This window comes from Capricornis sumatraensis, chromosome 10 (assembly GCF_032405125.1).
Source record: "Capricornis sumatraensis isolate serow.1 chromosome 10, serow.2, whole genome shotgun sequence".
In the NCBI taxonomy this organism is placed as follows: Eukaryota; Metazoa; Chordata; class Mammalia; order Artiodactyla; family Bovidae; genus Capricornis; species Capricornis sumatraensis.
This window is the reverse complement of record NC_091078.1, coordinates 53,133,153-53,153,442: the sequence shown is the minus strand read 5'-3', so window position 1 is coordinate 53,153,442 and position 20,290 is coordinate 53,133,153. Positions and strand designations below refer to the sequence as shown.

General features: G+C 42.4%; 1 protein-coding gene across 1 annotated transcript in view; it reads left to right on the top strand.

Moving 5' to 3' along the window:
- SUSD5 (sushi domain containing 5) overlaps positions 1-20,290 on the top strand; it is a 48,172-nt gene that overhangs the window by 6,493 nt on the left and 21,389 nt on the right. The window contains exons 3-4 of the mRNA XM_068983092.1: positions 6,288-6,465; positions 15,890-16,008. Of these exons, the coding sequence (XP_068839193.1) occupies positions 6,288-6,465; positions 15,890-16,008 (297 nt within the window). The remainder of the gene's footprint in view (positions 1-6,287; positions 6,466-15,889; positions 16,009-20,290) is intronic.

Sequence of the window (20,290 nt, the reverse complement as noted above, 5' to 3'; positions counted from 1 at the left end):
AGAAAATGATGTACAAAGAAACTGTGAGTCACAGAGAAAATGGGACATGTGATAAGAAACGGAGTTCTGGAGTCCAGAGTCCAAGGTGGAAGTAGTTTGAGATGATGCTAGGAGAATTGACAAGGGGCCAAGTTTTGTTTCAATCCGCAAACAGAAGGGAAACCATTGAATGGCTTCCAATAGTAGAGCGACTGATCAGGTTTGCATTTTTAGAAGCTCATCCTGAGAGTAGGAAGAATGGATAGGACCAGGGCAAGACTGGATGTGGAGAGACCATACAGGATGGTATTTCACTTGTCCAGGTGAGAGAGGCTGGAGGTGGAGAGAAGGCTGGGGTGAACAGAACGGGTCTGGACTGAAGAGAAAAATGTGAGTCATCATCTCAAGATGGTCTGTGAAACGATGTGTGTAAATGCAATCCTAGGGAAAGATTTTATAGCAAGATGACCTACTTTAGTTTCTCCACATATTCATTGAAGTATAAATACTGAACTAGTTCTGGTAGTTTTTTAGTGGATTCCTTAGGATTTTCTACATTCCAAGATTATGTCGTTTGCAGATATATTTTTCTTTTTTCCAGTCTGGATGCTTTTTATTTCATTTTCTTGCCTAATTGCCTTGGAGAGAACTGCCAGTACAGTGTTGAATAGACGTGGCAAGAGTGGATAATCCTTGTTGACAAGGATCATAGCAGAAGGCACTCAGCACTTCACCATCAAGTGTAATGTCAGCTATGGGATTTTTGTAGATGCTTTTATCAGGTTGAAGAAATTCCTCTTCATTCCTAGTTTGTTGAAAAGGTATTGAATTTTGTCAAGTGCCTTTCTGTATCTATTGAGATGATCATGTAGTTTTTGTCCTTTATTCGACTGATAATTGTATTACATTAATTGATTTGAGGGTATAAGTCAACCTTCCTGGGATAGATCCCACATAGTCAGAGTGTATAATTCTTTTTTTTTTTTTTAATTCTGCTGGACTTTGTTTGCTGGCATTTTTGTTGAGGATTTTTGTGTCTATATTTATGAGAGATAATGACCTGTAATTTTCTTTTCTTGTGTCTTTTGTCTGGGTTTGGCATTAGGGCAATGGTGGCCTCCTAGATCAAGTTGGGAGGTATTGCTCTCTGCTAATCTATTTTTTAGTTTTTGTATTCTAACCATTTTTTAAATTGAAGTATCGTTAATTTACAGTGTTGTATTAGTTTCAGGTATAGAGCAAAGTGATTCACTTTTTAATAGTCTTTTCTATTATAGGTTATTACACTATATTGAATATAGCTCCCTGTGTTACATAGTAGGTCTTTGTTGTTAATCTGTTTTATATATATTAATCCCAAACTCCTAATTTGTCTCCTCCCTCAAAAAGGATGAGGGCATCCTTTTTGGTAACCATATAAGTTTGTTTTCTGTGTCTGTGAGTCTATTTTTGTTTTGTAAATAAGCTCCTAGCACCAAGAAGCCTCCTCCAGCAGTCTTCAGAATGAGGGGAGGGGGTATAGTTTACCCTTGTCCACTCTTTCATCTTGAGAGGTGAACATCGCAGACTCTCAGAGTCACGTGTGGCTTGTAGCAGTGCTGGAGCAGGGAAGCGAGGGCTGTCAGACTTCTTGCATCATGTGAACCCTTGGCTTTCACTTTTATCTCCGGGGTTTGACCATCAAAACCTGTGTCTAATTTCATAGCCCATTTTTTCCAGATACACAAATGCTACTGATACAAAAGTATCTTGAGGGTGCATGCTTGCTTCTTCAGGTAGGACTACCAAGGATTAATATAGCTATTCAGGTCGTTTTCTGCACACTGGTACCATGTCTGAGGGAACTCCAGTCACCTACAGGTATGTTTACTGTGAGAAGTTTTTGCATTTCTTTTATTATAGCTTTTGCCTCCAAAGCTCGGCAGATTACTGTGTTTGTGGTAGTAATTTTGCAGTAGACGACAGCTAAGTTTCTTATTTGATTAAGATCAATAATTTATGGTAATTTTGCTGACGGAAGTGAAACGTGACATTTTAGGTGGGCTTTTTCTCCCTGCCTTTACCTTAGATTTGATAGGGTCTTGACTTGGTCCCTTCAAGAGGTTGCTGGGGGCCCCAGCACTCCCTCCTGCACCATGGTTTTCTTGCCTAACGCTGTCCTTTGCTTTTAGACTCAGCTTTCACCTCTCCTGAGTTCACATCCTATTCTACCCATCTCCCTATGTTTCTTGAGGCTTCTTGTGCGTAGATTGATGTAGTGCCGGCAGCCAGGGTGCAAGAGACGAGGCTACTGCTCTCTTGGCCGGTGGGGAGAAACGCAGCAAACACAAGCACACTCATCGTGGGAAGTGACGATGTCCTGAGACAGGAGGGAAGCAACCTGCTGAGTGTGAGGTCGCACTCCAGGGCCGGGCAGCAGAAGAAGGCAGAGCTGAGGCTGAATCAGGGCCTTGGACAGCAAGTGACCCTACCCAGGGGAACCTAGGACACTTAGCCTTAGCATATGCTGTTTGTAAAATGCCTTTTTATTTATTTTTATTCAGTATTTTGATTTTTATACAATTTTGAAGGTTATATTCCATTTACAGGTGAGTGATCACACCATCATGGTTATCTGGGTCGTGAAGATCTTTTTGTATAGTTTTCTGTGTATTCTTGCCACCTCTTCTTAATACCTTCTGCTTCTGTTAGGTCCATACCATTTCTGTCCTTTATTGAGCCCATCTTTGCATGAAATGTTCTCTTGGTATCTCTGATTTCCTTGAGAGATCTCTAGTCTTTCCTGTCCTATGGTTTTCCTACATTTCTCTGCACTGATCACTGAGGAAGGCTTTCTTACCTGTCCTTGCTATTCTTTGGAGCTCTGCATTCAGATGAGTATATCTTTCCTTTTCTTCTTTGCCTTTAGCTTCTCTTCTTTTCTCAGCTATTTGTAAGGCCTCCTCAGGCAACCATTTTGCCTTTTTGCATTTCTTTTTCTTTTTCTTCGGGATGGTCTTGATCACTGCCTCCTGTACAAACACAAACCTCCGTCCATAGTTCTTCAAGCACTCTATCAGATCCAGTCCCTTGAATCTGTCACTTCCACTGTATAATCGTAACGGATTTAATTAAGGTCATACCTGAATGATCCACTGATTTCCCCTACTTTCTTCAGTTTAAGTCTGAATTTGGCAATAAGGAGTTCATGATCTGAGCCACAGTTAGCTCCCGGTCTTGTTTTTGCTTACTGTATAGAGCTTCCCCACCTTCGGCTGCAAAGAATATAATCAATCTGATTTTGGTATTGACCATCTAGTGATGTCCATGTATAGAGTCTTCTCTTGTGTTGTTGGAAGATTTTTTGCTATGACCAGTGTGTTCTCTTGGCAAAACTCTATTAGCCTCTGTCCAGCTTCATTCTGTACTCCAAGGCCAAACTTGCCTGTTATTCCAGGTATCTCTAAACTTCCTACTTTTGCATTCTAGTTCCCTATAATGAAAAGGACATCTTTTTGGGGTGTTAGTTCTAGAACGTCTTGTAGATCTTCATAGAACCATTCAACTTCAGCTTCTTCAGCATTACTGGTTGGGGCATAGACTTGGATTACCGTGATATTGAATGGTTTGCCTTGGAAACGAACAGAGATCATTCTGTTGTTTTTGAGATTGCATCCAAGTATTGCATTTCAGACTCTTTTGTTGACTGAGAGCTACTCATTTCTTCTAAGGGATTCTTGCCCACAGTGGTATATATAATGGTCATCTGAGTTAAATACACCCATTCCAATCCATTTTAGTTCACTGATTCCTAAAATGTCAATGTTCACTCTTGCCATGTCCTGTGTGACCACTTCCAATTTACCTTGATTCATGGACTTAACTTTCCAGGTTCCTATGCAGTATTATTCTTTACAGCATTGAACTTTACTTCCATCACCAGTCACAGCCACAACTGGGCGTTGTTTTCACTTTGGCTGTGTCTCTTCATTCTTTCTGGAGTTAGTTCTCCACTGATCTCCAGTAGCATACTGGGCACCTACTGACCTGGGGAGTTCATCTTTCTGTGTCATATCTTCTTGCCTGTCCATATGTTCATGGGGTTCTCAAGGCAAGAATACTGAAATGGTTTGCATTCCCTTCTCCACTAGACCATGTTTTGTCAGAAACGTTTTTGTCCAGACATCCTGGAATGTGAAATCAAGTGGACCTTAGGAAGCACTACTACAAACATAGCTATTGAAGGTGATGGAATTTCAGCTGAGCTATTTCAAATCCTAAAATATGATGCTGTTAAAGTGCTGCACTCAATATACCAGCAAAGATAACTCTGCAGTGGCCATAGGATTGGGAAAGGTCAGTTTTCATTCCAATCCCAAAGAATGGCGATGCCAAAGAATGTTCAAACTCTCGCACATATTGCACTCATATCACACGGTAGCAAATCCTTCAAGTGAGGCTTCAGCAGTACTTGAACCAAGAACTTCCAGGTCTTCAAGCTGGATTTAGAAAATGCAGAGGAAACAGAGATCAAATTGCCAACATCCATTGGATCATAGAAAAAACAAGAGAGTTCCAGAAAAACATCTACTTCTGCTTTATTGACTACACTAAAGCCTTTAACTGTGTGGATCACAACAAACTGTGGAAAATTCTTCAAGAGATGAATACCAGACCACCTGACCTGCCTCCTGAGAAATCTGTATGCAGGTCAAGAAGCAACAGTTAGAACCAGATATGGAACAATAGACTGGTTCCAAATTGGAAAAGGAGAACATCAAGGCTCTATATTGTTACCCTGCTTATTTCACTTCTATGCAGAGTACATCATGCAAAATGCCAGTCTGGATGAAGCATAAGCTGGAATCAAGATTGCAGGGAGAAATATCAATAACCTCAGATATGCAGAAGACACTACCATTATGGCAGAAAGTGAAGATGAACTAAAGAGTTTCTTGATGAAAGAGAAAGAGGAAAGTGAAAAAGTTGGCTTAAAACTCAACATTCAAAAAATTAAGATCATGGCATTTGGTTCCATCACTTCATGGCAAATAGATGGGGAAACAGTGAGAGAATTTATTTTCTTGGGCTCCAAAATCACCGAAGATGGTGACTGCAGTGATGAAATTAAAAGACGCTTGCTCCTTGGAAGCAACACTATGACCAACCTAGACAGCATATTAAAAAGCAGGGATGTTACTATGCTGACAAAGATCCTCCTAGTCAAAGCTATGGTTTTTCCCATAGTCACGTATGGATGTGAGAGTTGGACTATATAGAAAGCTGAGCGCCAAAGAATTGATGCTTTTGAACTGTGGTGTTGGAGAAGACTCTTGAGAGTCCCTTGAACTGCAAGGAGATCCAACCGGTCCATCCTAAACGAGATCAGTCCTGGGTGTTCATTGGAAGGACTGATGCTAAAGCTGAAACTCCAATACTTTGGCCACCTGATGTGAAGAACTGACTCATTGGAAAAGACCCTGATGCTGGGAAAGATTGAAGGTGGGAGGAGAAGGGGATGACAAAGGATGAGATGGTTGAGTGGCATCACTGACTGGATGGACATGAGTTTGAGTGAACTCCGGGAGTTAGTGATGGACAAGAAGCCTGGAGTGCTGCAGTCCCTGGTCTTGCATTTACAAATGTTACAAAACACTGGCTATACTCCCTGTGTTGTGCAGCACATGCTTGAGCCTGTCTGACACTCAGTGGTTTGTGCCTCCCCACCCCCGCATCTCCCCTCCCCCTTTCCTCCCCCACTGCTTTGCTCTCTGTATCTGCGAGTCTGCTTCTTTGTTGTTATATTCACCAGTTTGTTGTATTTTTTAGATGCCACACTTAAGTGATATTGTACAGTGATATTGTCTTTGTCTGACATGTTTCCCTTAGCATAATGCATTCGGAGTCCACCCATGTTGCTGCAAATGGCAAAATTTTGTTCTTTTTTATGGATGAATAGTATTCCATTGTGTATATCTCTCTATCCATTCATCTACTGATATACAGTTAGGATGCTTCCTTGTCTTGGCAAGGAAATTGCCAAGCATTATAAATAATGCCTCTAAGCATCTTTTTAAATGGAAGATTTGAAGGACTTACCCAGATAAACATGCCAGCGCACTTAGTTAATTTTTTTTTTAAGAGTAAAAAATTGTAATTGTCATCACCTGGTCCCAGGGATGAGTGCATTGTGGTAGTTGCTGTGCTTCAGTCTTTAAGCAAGTGGGAGAGACTACAGTCCTGACAGGTGTTTGCCTGGGGGGTGTCTGCTGAGGTTAAATTTCCTTGGATCCTGGAATCAGCCTGTGTCCGTGCTTGTCCTCACACAGGGAAGCTCTTCGTGCTGGAGTCTCAGAACGGCTCTCAGGGCCTGGCACTGGAGGCCGCGCGGCTTTCCTGCAGGAGCAGAGGTGCTCACCTGGTGTCTGCAGATGAGCTGCGGCGGGTGGTCCAGGACTGCGCCTTAGCGGTGTGCACCACGGGCTGGCTGGCGGACGGCACCCTAGGGTAAGTCAGGCCAGCTGGGGGCACTCTCCTTCCAACTCATCCCACTGCCCCATCAGGGCTGATTTGGTGGCTCAATAATTGTTCTCTTGAGGCACCAGGATAGACAGAGGGCAGTGGGCTATGGCTTGCCGTTTATTTTTTGTCTTGAGTTCTCATATAAAAACATATCTCTGGAGTCCTGTTGCAGTAATTGGCCTTGCTTTGTTATTTTGAATTGCCTTTTAGGTTACAAAAATAATACATGCTCATAAAATTTCAGATAATTCACATATATAAAGCACAAAGTGAGTTTCTCTCTTCTTCCCTACCTCAGAGTTAATGGCCCTTAACTGTTTGACATATGTTCTTTATGTCTTTTTCTCTGTGGATGTTCATCTGCATCCATGAGAAAAGAGGAACACAGCATGGAGGTTTTAAAATATAATTACAAATTCTTTCACGTTACTCCCATTGAGACGTGGGGTTAGTGTCCCTTCCCTTTGTATTTTGTTTGTTTTTATATCACTCCTTATTTTTTTGGCCTCACCATGTGACCTGCGGGATCTTCATTCCCCACCCAGGGATCAAACCCTTGCCTCCTGCAGGAGAAGCACAGGGTCGTAACCACTGGACTGCCCGGAAAGTCCCAGTGTCCTCTACCTTGGAATGAGGGACAGCATAGAATTGCCTCGACCAGTAGAACACAGCAGGAGTGATACTCTGAGGCTAGGTCGGAAAAAGCCACTCTCTGATTTCTGGGGATACTTACTTTTGAGATGCTACCACTGAGAAGTCCTCAGAAGCCCAGGCCACATGGAAATGCCCTGTGTATGTACTCTCGCCAATAGCCCCAGCTGATTTCCCAACCACTAGCGAGCATTAACTGCCTCTGGGTGATTCCAACCCCCTGCTATTGAGTGAGCCAACCCAGCTCAGCCTTAGACATTGTATAGCAGAGACAAGCCTTTCCCATCGTGCCCTATCTGAATTCCTGACCCTTGGGATCCCGGTGGAGAAATAAGTCTGTGGCTGACTAGGAGAAAACATCCCATTACTGCTGCTAACTGCTCTGTTTATTAGTCATAAACAGAGAGGGCAGGAGCCGTTCCACTTTTCCCTTCATGCCACAGGAATGTGAGAGAGCAAATGGGCTCCAAGAACTACTTGACCCTGAAGATGTCTGGCTGGGAATTAGCCATAGAAAACACACACAGCCATGCTGATTCACACCCCCAAAGGTGAAGCAGCAACTGGATAAAGAGAAAAATAAAGCCACCTCCAGAACTGTTCAGTGAGTCTGGAACTGTGACTATATGCCTCCCAGTTTACTTCCAACGTCCTAAATCAACAAAATATGACCAGTGATAGTACATGTTTCCCTAGTGTAGTTAAGTACGGACACTTTTAATAACTCTGTTACTATCATTGAATCAGATAATCAAGGTATTCAGAGATTCTAAAGAGCCAGCTTGGAGCCAGACTTACGTCTCCTAGGCATTACAAATAGAAACGAAGTCACTGGAAAGGTTTATCTTCTCTGGGTTTGCTGTAACGTGTTAAAACATATTACATAGTGGATCTCTACCTTGCTTAGATGATATTTCTTTATACAGTAAACATGCTTATTTGAAATATTTACTAAATGACATATTAAAATAGTTTTCCGTGTTAATATTTCTGGAACCATGAAGTATCTGACCATGAGTAGTACATTTCACTGTGGGTCCATCTCCCCTCCCCACCAAAAACTATTAAACGCACAGTGCAAGGACTTCCCTGGAGGTCCAATGGTTAGGCTTCCAAGCTCCTAATGTGGGGCCCTCAGGTTCGATCCCTGATCAAAGAACTGGATCCCAGATGCCGCAACTAATAAAATAAAAAATCCTGCATGCCACAATGAAGATCAAAGATCTCACATGTTACAATTAAGAGTTGGTGCAGCCAAATAAAATAAATAAATACATATTTTTAAAAAACTTCTCTAGAGGAAAATAATATTATCCTAGACAATTTATTTCTACAAAACTATGTTAGCAAATAAAAGACTTGTCACATAGTATAAAATAACCAGTCACATGGGGAGGCACCAGTCACATGAGGTCAGTTTCCATTCCAATCCCAAAGAAAGGCAAGGCCGTAGAATGCTCAAGCTCCCGCACAATTGCACTCATCTCACACGCTAGAAAGTAAAGCTCAAAATCCTCCAAGGCAGGCTTCAACAGTACGTGAACCGTGGACTTCCAGATGTTCAAGCTGGATTTAGAAAAGGCAGAGGAACCAGAGATCAAATTGCCAACATCCGCTGGATCATTGAAAAAGCAAGAGAGTTCCAGAAAAACATCTATTTCTGCTTTATTGACTATGCCAAATCCTTTGCTGTGTGGATCACAACAAACTGTGGAAAATTCTGAAAGAGATGGGAATACCAGACTGCCTTACCTACCTCCTGAGAAATCTGTGTGTAGGTCAAAAAGCAACAGTTGGAACTGGACATGGAACAACAGACTGGTTCCTCATAGGAAAAGGAGTACATCAAGGCTGTATATTGTCACCCTGCTTATTTTACTTATATGCAGAGTACATCATGAGAAACGCTGGACTGAATGAAGCACAAGCTGAAATCAAGATTGCCAGGAGAAATATCAATAACCTCAAATATGCAGATGACACCACTCTTATGGCAGAAAGTGAAGAACTAACGAACCTCTTGATGAAAGTAAAAGAGGAGAGTGAAGAGTTGGCTTAAAACTCAACATTCAGAAAACTAAGACCATGGCATCTGGACCCATTATGGCAAATAGATGAGCAAACAGTGGAAACAGTGACAAACTTCATTTTTGGGGGGCTCCAAAATCACTGCAGATGGTGACTGCAGCCATGAAATTAAAAGACCCTTACTCCTTGGAAGAAACACTATGACCAACCTAGATAGCATATTCAAAAGCAGGGACATTACTTTGCCGACTAAGGTCCATCTAGTCAAGGCTATGGTTTTTCCAGGGGTCATGTATGGATGTGAGAGTTAGACTATAAAGAAAGCTGAGTGCCAAAGAACTGATGCTTTTGAACTGTGGTGTTGGAGAAGACTCTTGAGAGTCCCTTGGACTGCAAGGAGATCCAACCAGTCCATCCTGGAGGAGATCAGTCCTGAATATTCATTTGAAGGACTGATGCTGAAGCTGAAACTCCAATACTTTGGCCACCTGATGTGAAGAACTGACTCATTTGAAGATCTTGATGCTGGGAACGATTGAAGGTGAAAGGAGAAGGGGACGACAGAGGATGAGATGGTTGGATGGCATCACCAAGTCAATAGACTTGAGTTTGAGTAAACTCCAGGAGGTGGTGATGGACAGGGAAGCCTGGCATGCTGCAGTCCATGGGGTAACAAAGAGTTGGACACGACTGAGTGACTGAACTAAGCTGGGGAGACAAGGCAACAATAATAAAAATAGCCAATAGAAATTCTAGATGTTAACATTGGTAGATGCAGACTTTAAAATAACTCTTTAAAATGCTCAAAATGCAAAGGACAAAAAGGAGAATTTTGGCAGAAGACTGAAAACTATGAAAATAACCAAATAAAAACTCTAGAAATGAAAAATTCAATAGCTGAAATTAAGAACTTAATGGCCAAATCTAACAGCTGATTTTAAGAGTCAAAGAGAAAAGTAATGAACTGGAAGATATTTTTGAGGAAAATGTCCATAATAAAGAACAGAAGAAAATGGATGAAAATATAGAAGAAAGAGTACAAAGCAAAGAAGATGCATGTAATTGGAAATCCAAAAGGAGAAGAGAAATAAGATGAAGCAAAATTAATATGAGATTTAGCCACAATGGTGGAAAAATACTCACACCAATTTAAGAAGCCCTGCAAAGCCCAATCAGGATAAATAAGAGTTTCACAACCAGGAACAAAACAGTAAAACTGGTAAGGATCAAATATGAAGAAAAACTATTAAAAGTAATAAGGAAAAGAAAGAGTACCTTCAGAGGAGCAGCAATAAAGTAACAGTGAAAGCCCAAAGACCACTGAATGATGCCTTCAAAGTGCTGAAAGAAAATACTGCCAAACTAGAATTCTATACCCAGTGAAAAATCTTCAGAGAATAAAGGTAAAATAAAGAATTTTCAGACAGATATAAGGTGAGAGAATTGATTACATATGATCTGCACTAAATGAAACCCTGAAGCACGTTCTTCTGGCAGGAGGAAAATAATTGGAGGTGGCCAACTGGAGACGCAAGAGAGAATTGAGTGGTAAAAGTAAATATAGGGGTGAATTGAAATTATATACAGATGGTCCCATCACTTCATGGGAAATAGATGGGGAAACAGAGGAAACAGTGTCAGACTTTGTTTTTTTGGGCTCCAAAATCACTGCAGATGGTGACTGCAGCCATGAAATTAAAAGACGCTTACTCTTTGGAAGAAAAGTTATGACCAACCTAGATAGCATACTGAAAAGCAGAGACATTACTTTGCCAAGAAAGGTCCGTCTAGTAAAGGCTATGGTTTTTCCAGTGGTCATGTATGGATGTGAGAGTTGGACTGTGAAGAAGGCTGAGCGCCGAAGAACTGATGCTTTTGAACTGTGGTGTTGGAGAAGACTCTTGAGAGTCCCTTGGACTGCAAGGAGATCCAACCAGTCCATTCTGAAGGAGATCAGCCCTGGGATTTCTTTGGAAGGAATGATGCTAAAGCTGAAACTCCAGTACTTTGGCCACCTCATGCGAAGAGTTGACTCATTGGAAAAGACTCTGATGCTGGGAGGGATTGGGGGCAGGAGGGGAAGGGGACGACCGAGGATGAGATGGCTGGATGGCATCACTGACTCGATGGATGTGAATCTGAGTGAACTCTGGGAGTTGGTGATGGACAGGGAGGCCTGGCGTGCTGCAGTTCATGGGGTCGCAAAGAGTCGGACACGACTGAGCGACTGAACTGAACTGAACAGATGGTCCTTGACTTATGGTGGTTCACCTTACAACTTTTTAACTTTATGATGGTAGGAAAGCATTATTCTTTCAATAGAAATGGTTCTGCAAGTTGTGAATTTTGATCTCTTTCTAGGCTAGTGAGATACTATCTAATACTTTTTTGTGATGCAGGGCAGTGGCAGTAAGCTGCAGCTCCCAGTCAGCTGTGCGATCATGAGACTAAAAAACTGATACACTTACAGCCATTCTGTGGTGAGGCCACCATTCAGCTTTTTCACTTTCAACATCAGTTCATCTTCATTTTCTGCCATAAGGGTGGTGTCATCTGCATATCTGAGACCTACAAGACCTTTTAGAACTAACACCCCAAAGAGATGTCCTTTTCATTATAGGGAACTGGAATGAAAAAGTAGGAAGTCAAGAAACACCTGGAGTAACAGGCAGCTTTAGCCTTGGAGTACGGAATGAAGCAGGGCAAAGGCTAATAGAGTTTTACCAAGAGAACGCATTGGTCATAGCAAACACCCTCTTCCAACAACACAAGAGAAGACTCTACACATGGACATCACCAGATGGTCAACACCGAAATCAGATTGATTATATTCTTTGCAGCCAAAGATGGAGAAGCTCTATACAGTCAGCAAAAACATGACTGGGAGCTGACTGTGGCTCAGATCATGAACTCCTTTTGCCAAAGTCAGACTTAAATTGAAGAGAGTAGGGAAAACCACTAGATCATTCAGGTATGACCTAAATCAAATCCCTTATGATTATACAGTGGGAGTGAGAATTAGATTTAAGGGCCTAGATCTGATAGACAGAGTGCCTGATGAACTATGGACGGAGGTTCGTGACATGGTACAGGAGACAGGGATCAAGACCATCCCTATGGAAAAGAAATGCAAAAAAGCAAAATGGCTATCTGAGGAGGCCTTACAAATAGCTGTGAAAAGAAGAGAAGCGAAAAGCAAAGGAGAAAAGGAAAGATATAAGCATCTGAATGCAGAGTTCCAAAGAATAGAAAGGAGAGATAAGAAAGCCTTCTTCAGCAATCAATGCAAAGAAATAGAGGAAAAGAACAGAATGGGAAAGACTAGAGATCTCTTCAAGAAAATTAGAGATACCAAGGGAACATTTCATGCAAAGATGGGCTCAATAAAGGACAGAAATGGTATGGACCTAACAGAAGCAGAAGATATTAAGAAGAGGTGGCAAGAATACACAGAAGAACTGTACAAAAAAAGATCTTCACTACCCAGATAATAATGATGGTGTGATTACTCACCTAGAGCCAGACATCCTGGAATGTGAAGTCAAGTGGACCTTAGAAAGCATCACTTTCAGCATAGCATTCGATAAATTACATGAGACATTCAATGCTTTATTGTAAGATAGACTGTTAGATGATCTTACCCAACTGTAGGCTAATGTAAATGTTTAGAGCATGTTTAAGGTAGCCTAGGCTAAGCTCTCAGAGAAGGCGATGGCACCCCACTCCAGTACTCTTGCCTGGAAAATCCCATGGACGGAGGAGCGGGGTAGGCTACAGTCCATGGGGTCGCGAAGAGTCAGACATGACTGAGCGACTTCATTTTTACTTTTCACTTTCATGCATTGGAGAAGGAAATGGCAACCCACTCCAGTGTTCTTGCCTGGAGAATCCCAGGGACGGGGAGCCTGGTGGGCTGCCGTCTACGGGGTCACAGAGTCGGACACGACTGAAGCGACTTAGCAGCAGTAGCAGCAGGCTAAGCTCTGATGTTCAGTAGGCTATGTGTATTATATGCATTTTTTACTTACCATATTTTCAACGTATTACAAGTTTGGGGGGATATAACCCCCATTGTAAGTTGAGGAAGGTCTATAATTATATAAAGCAATAACAGTAATACTAAACACTAAAAAATGGCATGTAAGTCAGGAAGTGTTTGAAGTATGTTAATACATTGTATTTTAAGTTGTGTTGTTGGGAAAGAGGGTAAAAGAAACATTAAATTTTAATAAATCAAAGAAGCATGTTATAACCTCTGGAGTAACCACTAAAATCATTCACAAAAAAATCACATATTGTATGATTCCATCTATATGAAATATCTAGAATAGACAAGTCTTTTGAGATAGAAAGCAAATTAGTATTTGGTTAAGGTGGTAGGGGGAATGAATTGAAGGGAAATGGAAAGTGACCTAATGAGAATAGGGTTTCTTTGGGGATGACAAAAATGTTCTAAAATTGCAAGAATGGTTATGCAACTCTCTGCACTGAAAACTACTGAATTATATATTTTAAACAGGTGAATTGTATGTTATGTTAATTATCTCAATAAAAATATATAACTATAAAATTTTTTAAAAAGAATTATAAAAGGAAATATAACTTCCAAACCAATACAGAAGAAGAGATTGCTGAAAAGGAATTCAAACAATCAAAATCTGGAAAAGAAAAGAGGAAGAAAGAATGGGCAGGACTAATAGAAATATGGCAGATTTAAATTCAAAGAGATATGTGATTAAATTAAGCAAATATGATGCTCTGATTAGAAAACAAGGACCATCACCTCCTAACCTGTTGGTGGGAATGTAAGTTAGTACAGCCACTCTGGAGAACAGTGTGGAGGTTCCTCAAAAAAAGTAAAAACAAGAGCTGCCATATGATCTAGCAACCCCACTCCTGGGCATATATCCCCAGAAAACCATAATTTGAAAATCACGATACACTCTAGTGTTCAGTGCAACACTGTTCACAGGAGTCAGGCCATGAATGCAATCTAAATGTCCGTCAACAGGGGAATGGGTAAAGAAGTGGTACATGTAGGCAATGAAATACTACTCAGCATAAAAAAGAAACAGCACCTTTGGCAGCAATATGGGTGGACCTAGAGATGATCATACTAAGTGACAAAGTCCAACAGAGGAAGACAAATACCATATGATGTCACTCGTATGTGGAGCCTAATTTTAAAAAGATACAGACTTCCCTGGTGCTCCAGTGGTTAAGAATCTGCCTGCCAACGCAGGAGACATGGCTTCAATTCCTGGCCCAGGAAGATTCCAGATGCTGCAGGGCAACTGAGCCTGCGTGCCACACTACTGAGCCCACGTGCCGCAACCACGGATTCCACTCTCAAGAGCCTGTGCGCCACAAGGGGAGCCACTGCAATTAGACGTCCATATACTACAAACAGAGAGCAGCCCCACTCTCCACAGCTCGAGGAAGCCTGCACGCAGCAGCAAAGAACCAGTGCAGCCGAAGACAGATAAACATTCTTAAAAGGTACGAATGAACTTATTTACAAAACATAAACAGACTCAGCTGCAGCTCTTTCCTCCCTTTCTACCTCCATCACCCGTTCATCCACCTCTGTGCCAGATAGCTACTGATCAGGTTTCTGACACCTGAGGCTAATTTGTATTTCATATAAATGGAGTCATACAGCATATGCTCTTTTTCTGACCCCTTTCACTCAAAAATTATTTTGATATTCATCTATAGTTTATGTTATTAATGGTTCATTTTTTTTACTGCTAAATAATATTTGACTGCATCAAGTATGCTGCAATTTATTTATCCATACACTTCCTGATAGGCATTTGGCTTGTTTCCATTTTTGTTCTGTAACAAATAAACCTGTTGTGAACATTTATGTACAAGCTTTTCTATGAATGTGTGTTTTCATTTATGTTAGGAAGTACATAGATGTGCTGTGTGTCTACATCATACGGCACAAATGAAAAAAGAAAAAGAAAACAAGAACCATCAGGTGGATTTTAAAAAATTCTATTTGTTGATTTAAGTGATACCCCTAAACAAATCATGGGACAAAAATAAATTATAATGGAAATTTATATATATGTGGAAATGAATGATGTTAAAATATAACAGGGACTTCTCTGGCAGTCCAGTTGTTAAGACTCGATGCTCCTAATCCAGGGGGCATGGGTGCCATCCCTCCTGGAACTAAGGTCCTACATGCCACACAGCATGGCCAAAAATTATATATATATATGTGTGTGTGTGTGTATATATATATAGCACATATATAGCACACCCAAACTCATGGGATGCTACTAGAACTATACCTGGAGGAAAATGCATTAAATGCTTTAACAAAAACATTAAATGCTTCTGTTGAAAAGGAAAGAGTCTGAAGGTTCAGGAACTAATAACAATCTATCTTAAGAAATCTGAAAAGAACAGCAAAACAAACCCATCCCCCCAAAAGAAGGGAGCTAATAAAGAGCAGAATTTTATGAAATAAAAAACAAGCATATACTGGAAGAGATCAGCAATGTATTTTACCTGAAACTTGAATCAATTTATGTGACCTGAACTCAAGCATCACCTACAACTTCCTGCTTTTAGACCGATCTCTGGGAAGAGTATTGATACTGTCAGCCAAAACTCCTGAATCAGAAAAATATTTGCGGATTCAGAGCTGATGGCAGAAGAGAGTTCTTTCCCAGTTTTGGTTAGCTCTCCTAACCCACTGTCGTCTTTGTTTCAGGACAACTGTGTGCAGCAAGGGGAGAGGTGAGCAGCAAGCCGTGCGAGCTGTCGATGTGAGGGTTGAAAGCAGCCCGGTTCCTGGGGGTACCTACAACGCGCTGTGTATTAAGGATGAAGGTCAGTGCCGGAGCCGCTGCAAAGGTTTTGGAGGGTGTGCTTGTGGGGGTTGACCTTTCGGTTGTGTTCTATTAGAAGCCAGCTTTACGATGAGGATTCACTGAACATTGTGAATCAGGCTTCTGAAGAAAAGCCAGCGGGGCAGTGGGGACAGGGAAGGGAAGGGGGCCAGAAGGGGGGGACACTAATCAATGTCCACAGGGCTTGGGAGGTGGGGAGTAACTCTGGTGCAGTCCTGCAGGGGCTCTCTGGAGACAGTGCCCACAGGTCATCATGGGATTCCTGATCAGGAGCGAGAGCAGGCCTATCTATACCACTGCTTCCGTCAGTCACTGGGTAAGGGCTGCTTCAGGGAGCTGTAAATTCCCAGACTCTTCTGGATTTCAGTGTGCTCAGACAAAGCGTTCCAATAGGCAAGCCAACCTCCAACAGAGATGCACAGATGCCTACCTAGAGCCCCCGTCCATGGACCCCTGACAGCATCTGCTACAGCTGCTGATACTGCTTGCCCTTCAATCTGCCTTCATGGTGGAAATTTTTCTATGAAGAAAAAAAGAAAAAAAAAAACTTTTTCCCTGAAAAGAGATTTATAGGATTTAGGAAACTGCTCCTAGAAAGGAAAATTGGACTTTCTTATGGGAAATCAGCTGAATGATGAGGAGAAAACCATAAGGGAGTCTCCAGGGCCGCATATCATGAGCCCTGGGAAAAGGACACCTTCACTGTCAGAAATTCACACCACTGAAAGGGAATGTCCGTGCACAGCGGGAGAAAGCAAGCTGCTTACTCATCAGTCATAGACATCACCACAGCTACTGCCTGGCTGCACAGTGTTCTCACCTGGGAAGTTTTAAGAAATACTGAGGCCTGAGGGTCAGCCCTAGAGATTCAGATACAAATGCTGTGGACGTTGGGGCTTTTTAAAGCTTCCCTAGGGGTTCCCAGCTGGCTCTAGAGGTAAAGAACCTGCCTGGCAGTGCAGGAGATGTTAAGAGATGCAGGTTCAATCCCTGGGTCAGGAAGATCCCCTGGAGGAGGACATGGCAACTCACTCCAGTATTCTTGCCCAGAGAATCCCATGGACAGAGGAGCTTGGCAGGTCGCATAGAGTCGGACACAACTGAAGTGATTTAGCGTGCACGCACACACTCAGTGGTTATAAGACATAACCCAAGTTGGAGAAATATTTCACTAATGCAGTTTCCCAAAGCTCTTTGATGGTGAGCAATACCAGATGAACATACTAGAAATACAAACCCTCAGGCTACATCCAAGAGGCACCAAATCCCAGTCTTCAGGGAAGGGGGTCAGAGGAGTTGACAAAGCAAAGAGCCACAGCGGGGATTTCCCTAGTGGTCCAGTGGGCTGAGACTCAGCACTCTCAATGCGGGGGGCTCTGGTTGGATCCCTGGTCAGGGAACTAGACCCCACATGCAACAACTAAGAGTTCACAAGCCAAAACTAAAGATCCTGTGTGCCGCAACTAAGGCCTGGAGCAGCCAAATAAAGAAATACATATATGTATTTTTTTTAAAAAGAGCCACAGTGAACCCTACAGCCCCGGCTGGTGCCTGTTAGATGTGTCTTGGTGGTAGATTTCTCTGCTGCTACGGCATCTCCCTCCAGAAAAGATTCTACATCTGTTGGCTGCAGTCAAATGACTGAACGACGTGCCCTGGAAAGGTCTGGGGAGAACAATACCCGTGGTTTGTTTTTAAACCGCATAAGTAAATGAAAATGATCTTTTGAATCTCAGACCGAGGCAGAGGTTCAGATCTCTGAGGGAGACAGGACAGAGCTAAAAGAAAGCCAGCGTGACCTTCTTTCTTTCGTGATCTCAATGGAGATGCAGGCCTTCTGAGTCTGAGCTCTTTCCCCTGATGAACAACGGGTATCTGCTATCCTTTGCTGTGGAACATACCATCCATAGGAGAAGGAAATGGCAACCCACTCCAGTATTCTTGCTTATAGAATCCCAGGGACAAAAGAGCCTGGTAGGCTGCGGTCTATGGGGTCGCACAGAGTCAGACACGACTGAAGCAACTTAGCAGCAGCAGCAGCAGCATACCATCCATAAATGTATGGCTTAAAGCAACAACCCTTTGTTTAGTTCACTGTTTGGGGGATGGGGTGACAGCAATCTGTGTTTCTCTGCTGGGCTCAGCCAGGCTTATTCATGAGTCCACCATCAGCTGCTGGGTGGGGGCCTTGCTTCTGGACATTGGTTGGCTGTTGACTGGGGTGATGGGGGCCACTGATCATCCAACCATGTGTTCTGCACCATCCGAAAGGAAATCCTGGGCCTTCAACCTCACAGGCCCAGGTTGTGTGTTTGTGAGTGTGTGCCTCACTGTCCACAGCTGTAGTGCAGGAAGAAGCCAGAGGTTGGAGATACCTGTTCACATCCTATAGGGCACCAAGCTAAAACCCATGAGTGTGACTCTAAAACCGGGTTCTTGTCAAACCGATGGGATGTGTCTCCTGATATCTTGCACTCTAAGGAGCACAATTTGATTTCAGTAGCCAAAAATGCATACCTTGAATCTGATCATGAAGAGACAGTAATCAGACTCAAACTGAGAACCATCATACAGAACGACTGGCCTACAGGCTTTCCAAAACATCAAGGGCGAGAAAGATAAAGAAGGGCTAGGGAACTGTTTTGAATTAAAATAGACTAAAAAGACTTGACGGGCTTCCCTGGTGGCTCAGAGGTTAAAGCGTCTGCCTCTAATGTGGGAGACCTGGGTTTGATCCCTGGGTCAGGAAGATCCCCTGGAGAAGGAAATGGCAACCCACTCCAGTATTCTTGCCTGGAGAATCCCATGGACGGAGGAGCCTGGTGGGCTACAGTCCATGGGGTCGCAGAGTTGGACACGACTGAGCGACTTAATTTTCACTTTTCTTTCAAAAAGACTTGACAACAAAATGCAGTCTGTGATCCTGGATCACCGGAAACAGCTACAATTGATGAAGTCTGAATATGGATTATGAATTAGACAGTAGTGTTGTGTCAGGGCTTAAGTTCTCTAACTTTGGTAACAATACTGCAGTTATGCAAGAGAATATCCTTGTTCTTGGAAATGTGTACTAAGGTTTTTGGGGACAAAGGGACATCACATCTACAAATCATTCTCAAGTGGTGGAGAAAGGGATTACAGATACACATATATACATATTTGTACATGTATATATACACAACCATGCAGCCAGGAAATTAAAAGATGCTCACTCCTTGGAAGGAAAGCTATGAGAAATCTAGACAGCGTCTTGAAAAGCAGAGACATCACTTTGCTGATCAAGGTCCATCTAGTCAAAGCTATGGTTTTTCCAGTAGTCATGTTTGGATATGAGAGCTGGGCCATGAAGAAGACTCAACACCGAAGAATGGATGCTTCTGAATTGTGGTGCTGGAGAAGACTCTTGAGAGTCCCTTGGACAGCAAGAAGATCAAACCAGTCAACCCTAAAGGAAATCAACCCTGAATATTCATTGGAAGAACTGATGCTTTAGCTGAAGCTCCAATCCTTTGGCTACCTGATGCAAAGAGGCAGCCCAGTGGAAAAGACCCTGGCCCTGGAAAGATTGAAGGCAGAAGGAGATGGAGGCAGCAGGGGATGAGACAGTTAGATAGCATCACCAACTCAGTGTGCATGACTTTGAGCAAACTCCAGGAGATAGTGGAGGATAGAGGAGCCTGACATGTTGCAATCCATGGGGTCACAAAGAGTTGGACATGACTCAGCAATTGAACAACAAACCCTACACATATATGTATGTGTGTATGTATTATGATATATATTTTCTCTATATATAGGTATCTATATACATATCTATATCTATCTAGAGAATGATAAAGCAAATGGCACAAAATGAAAACACATTAGTAAATGTGGATAAAACATTTATGGGAGTTCCTTATTCTTAGAATTTCTCTGTAACTTTGTGATTATATGTAAATGAAAATTTCCCCTCAAAAGGTCTACATACTCCTCCCAAAACAACAAAAACAATAGGGAAGCACAAAAGAAAGCAAAACCAAAAAAAAAAAAAAAACTGAAGCAAATTCATAACGTTTGTCAGCTTATGTGAGGACTGCTGCCACTTTAGCAGAGTGAGCCCTGTGTGGGGATCTTTGAATCACAGCGCTTGAGCCCTGCACCGCAGGGCAATTTTCTAGAGCCTAGCCTGCCCACCCCCATCACCTCCAGACCAACAGGGAGAGGCTTAGGTGGGAAATTCTGGGCTCAGGAATGCATGCTGAGGCGGGATTGGGGTCAGA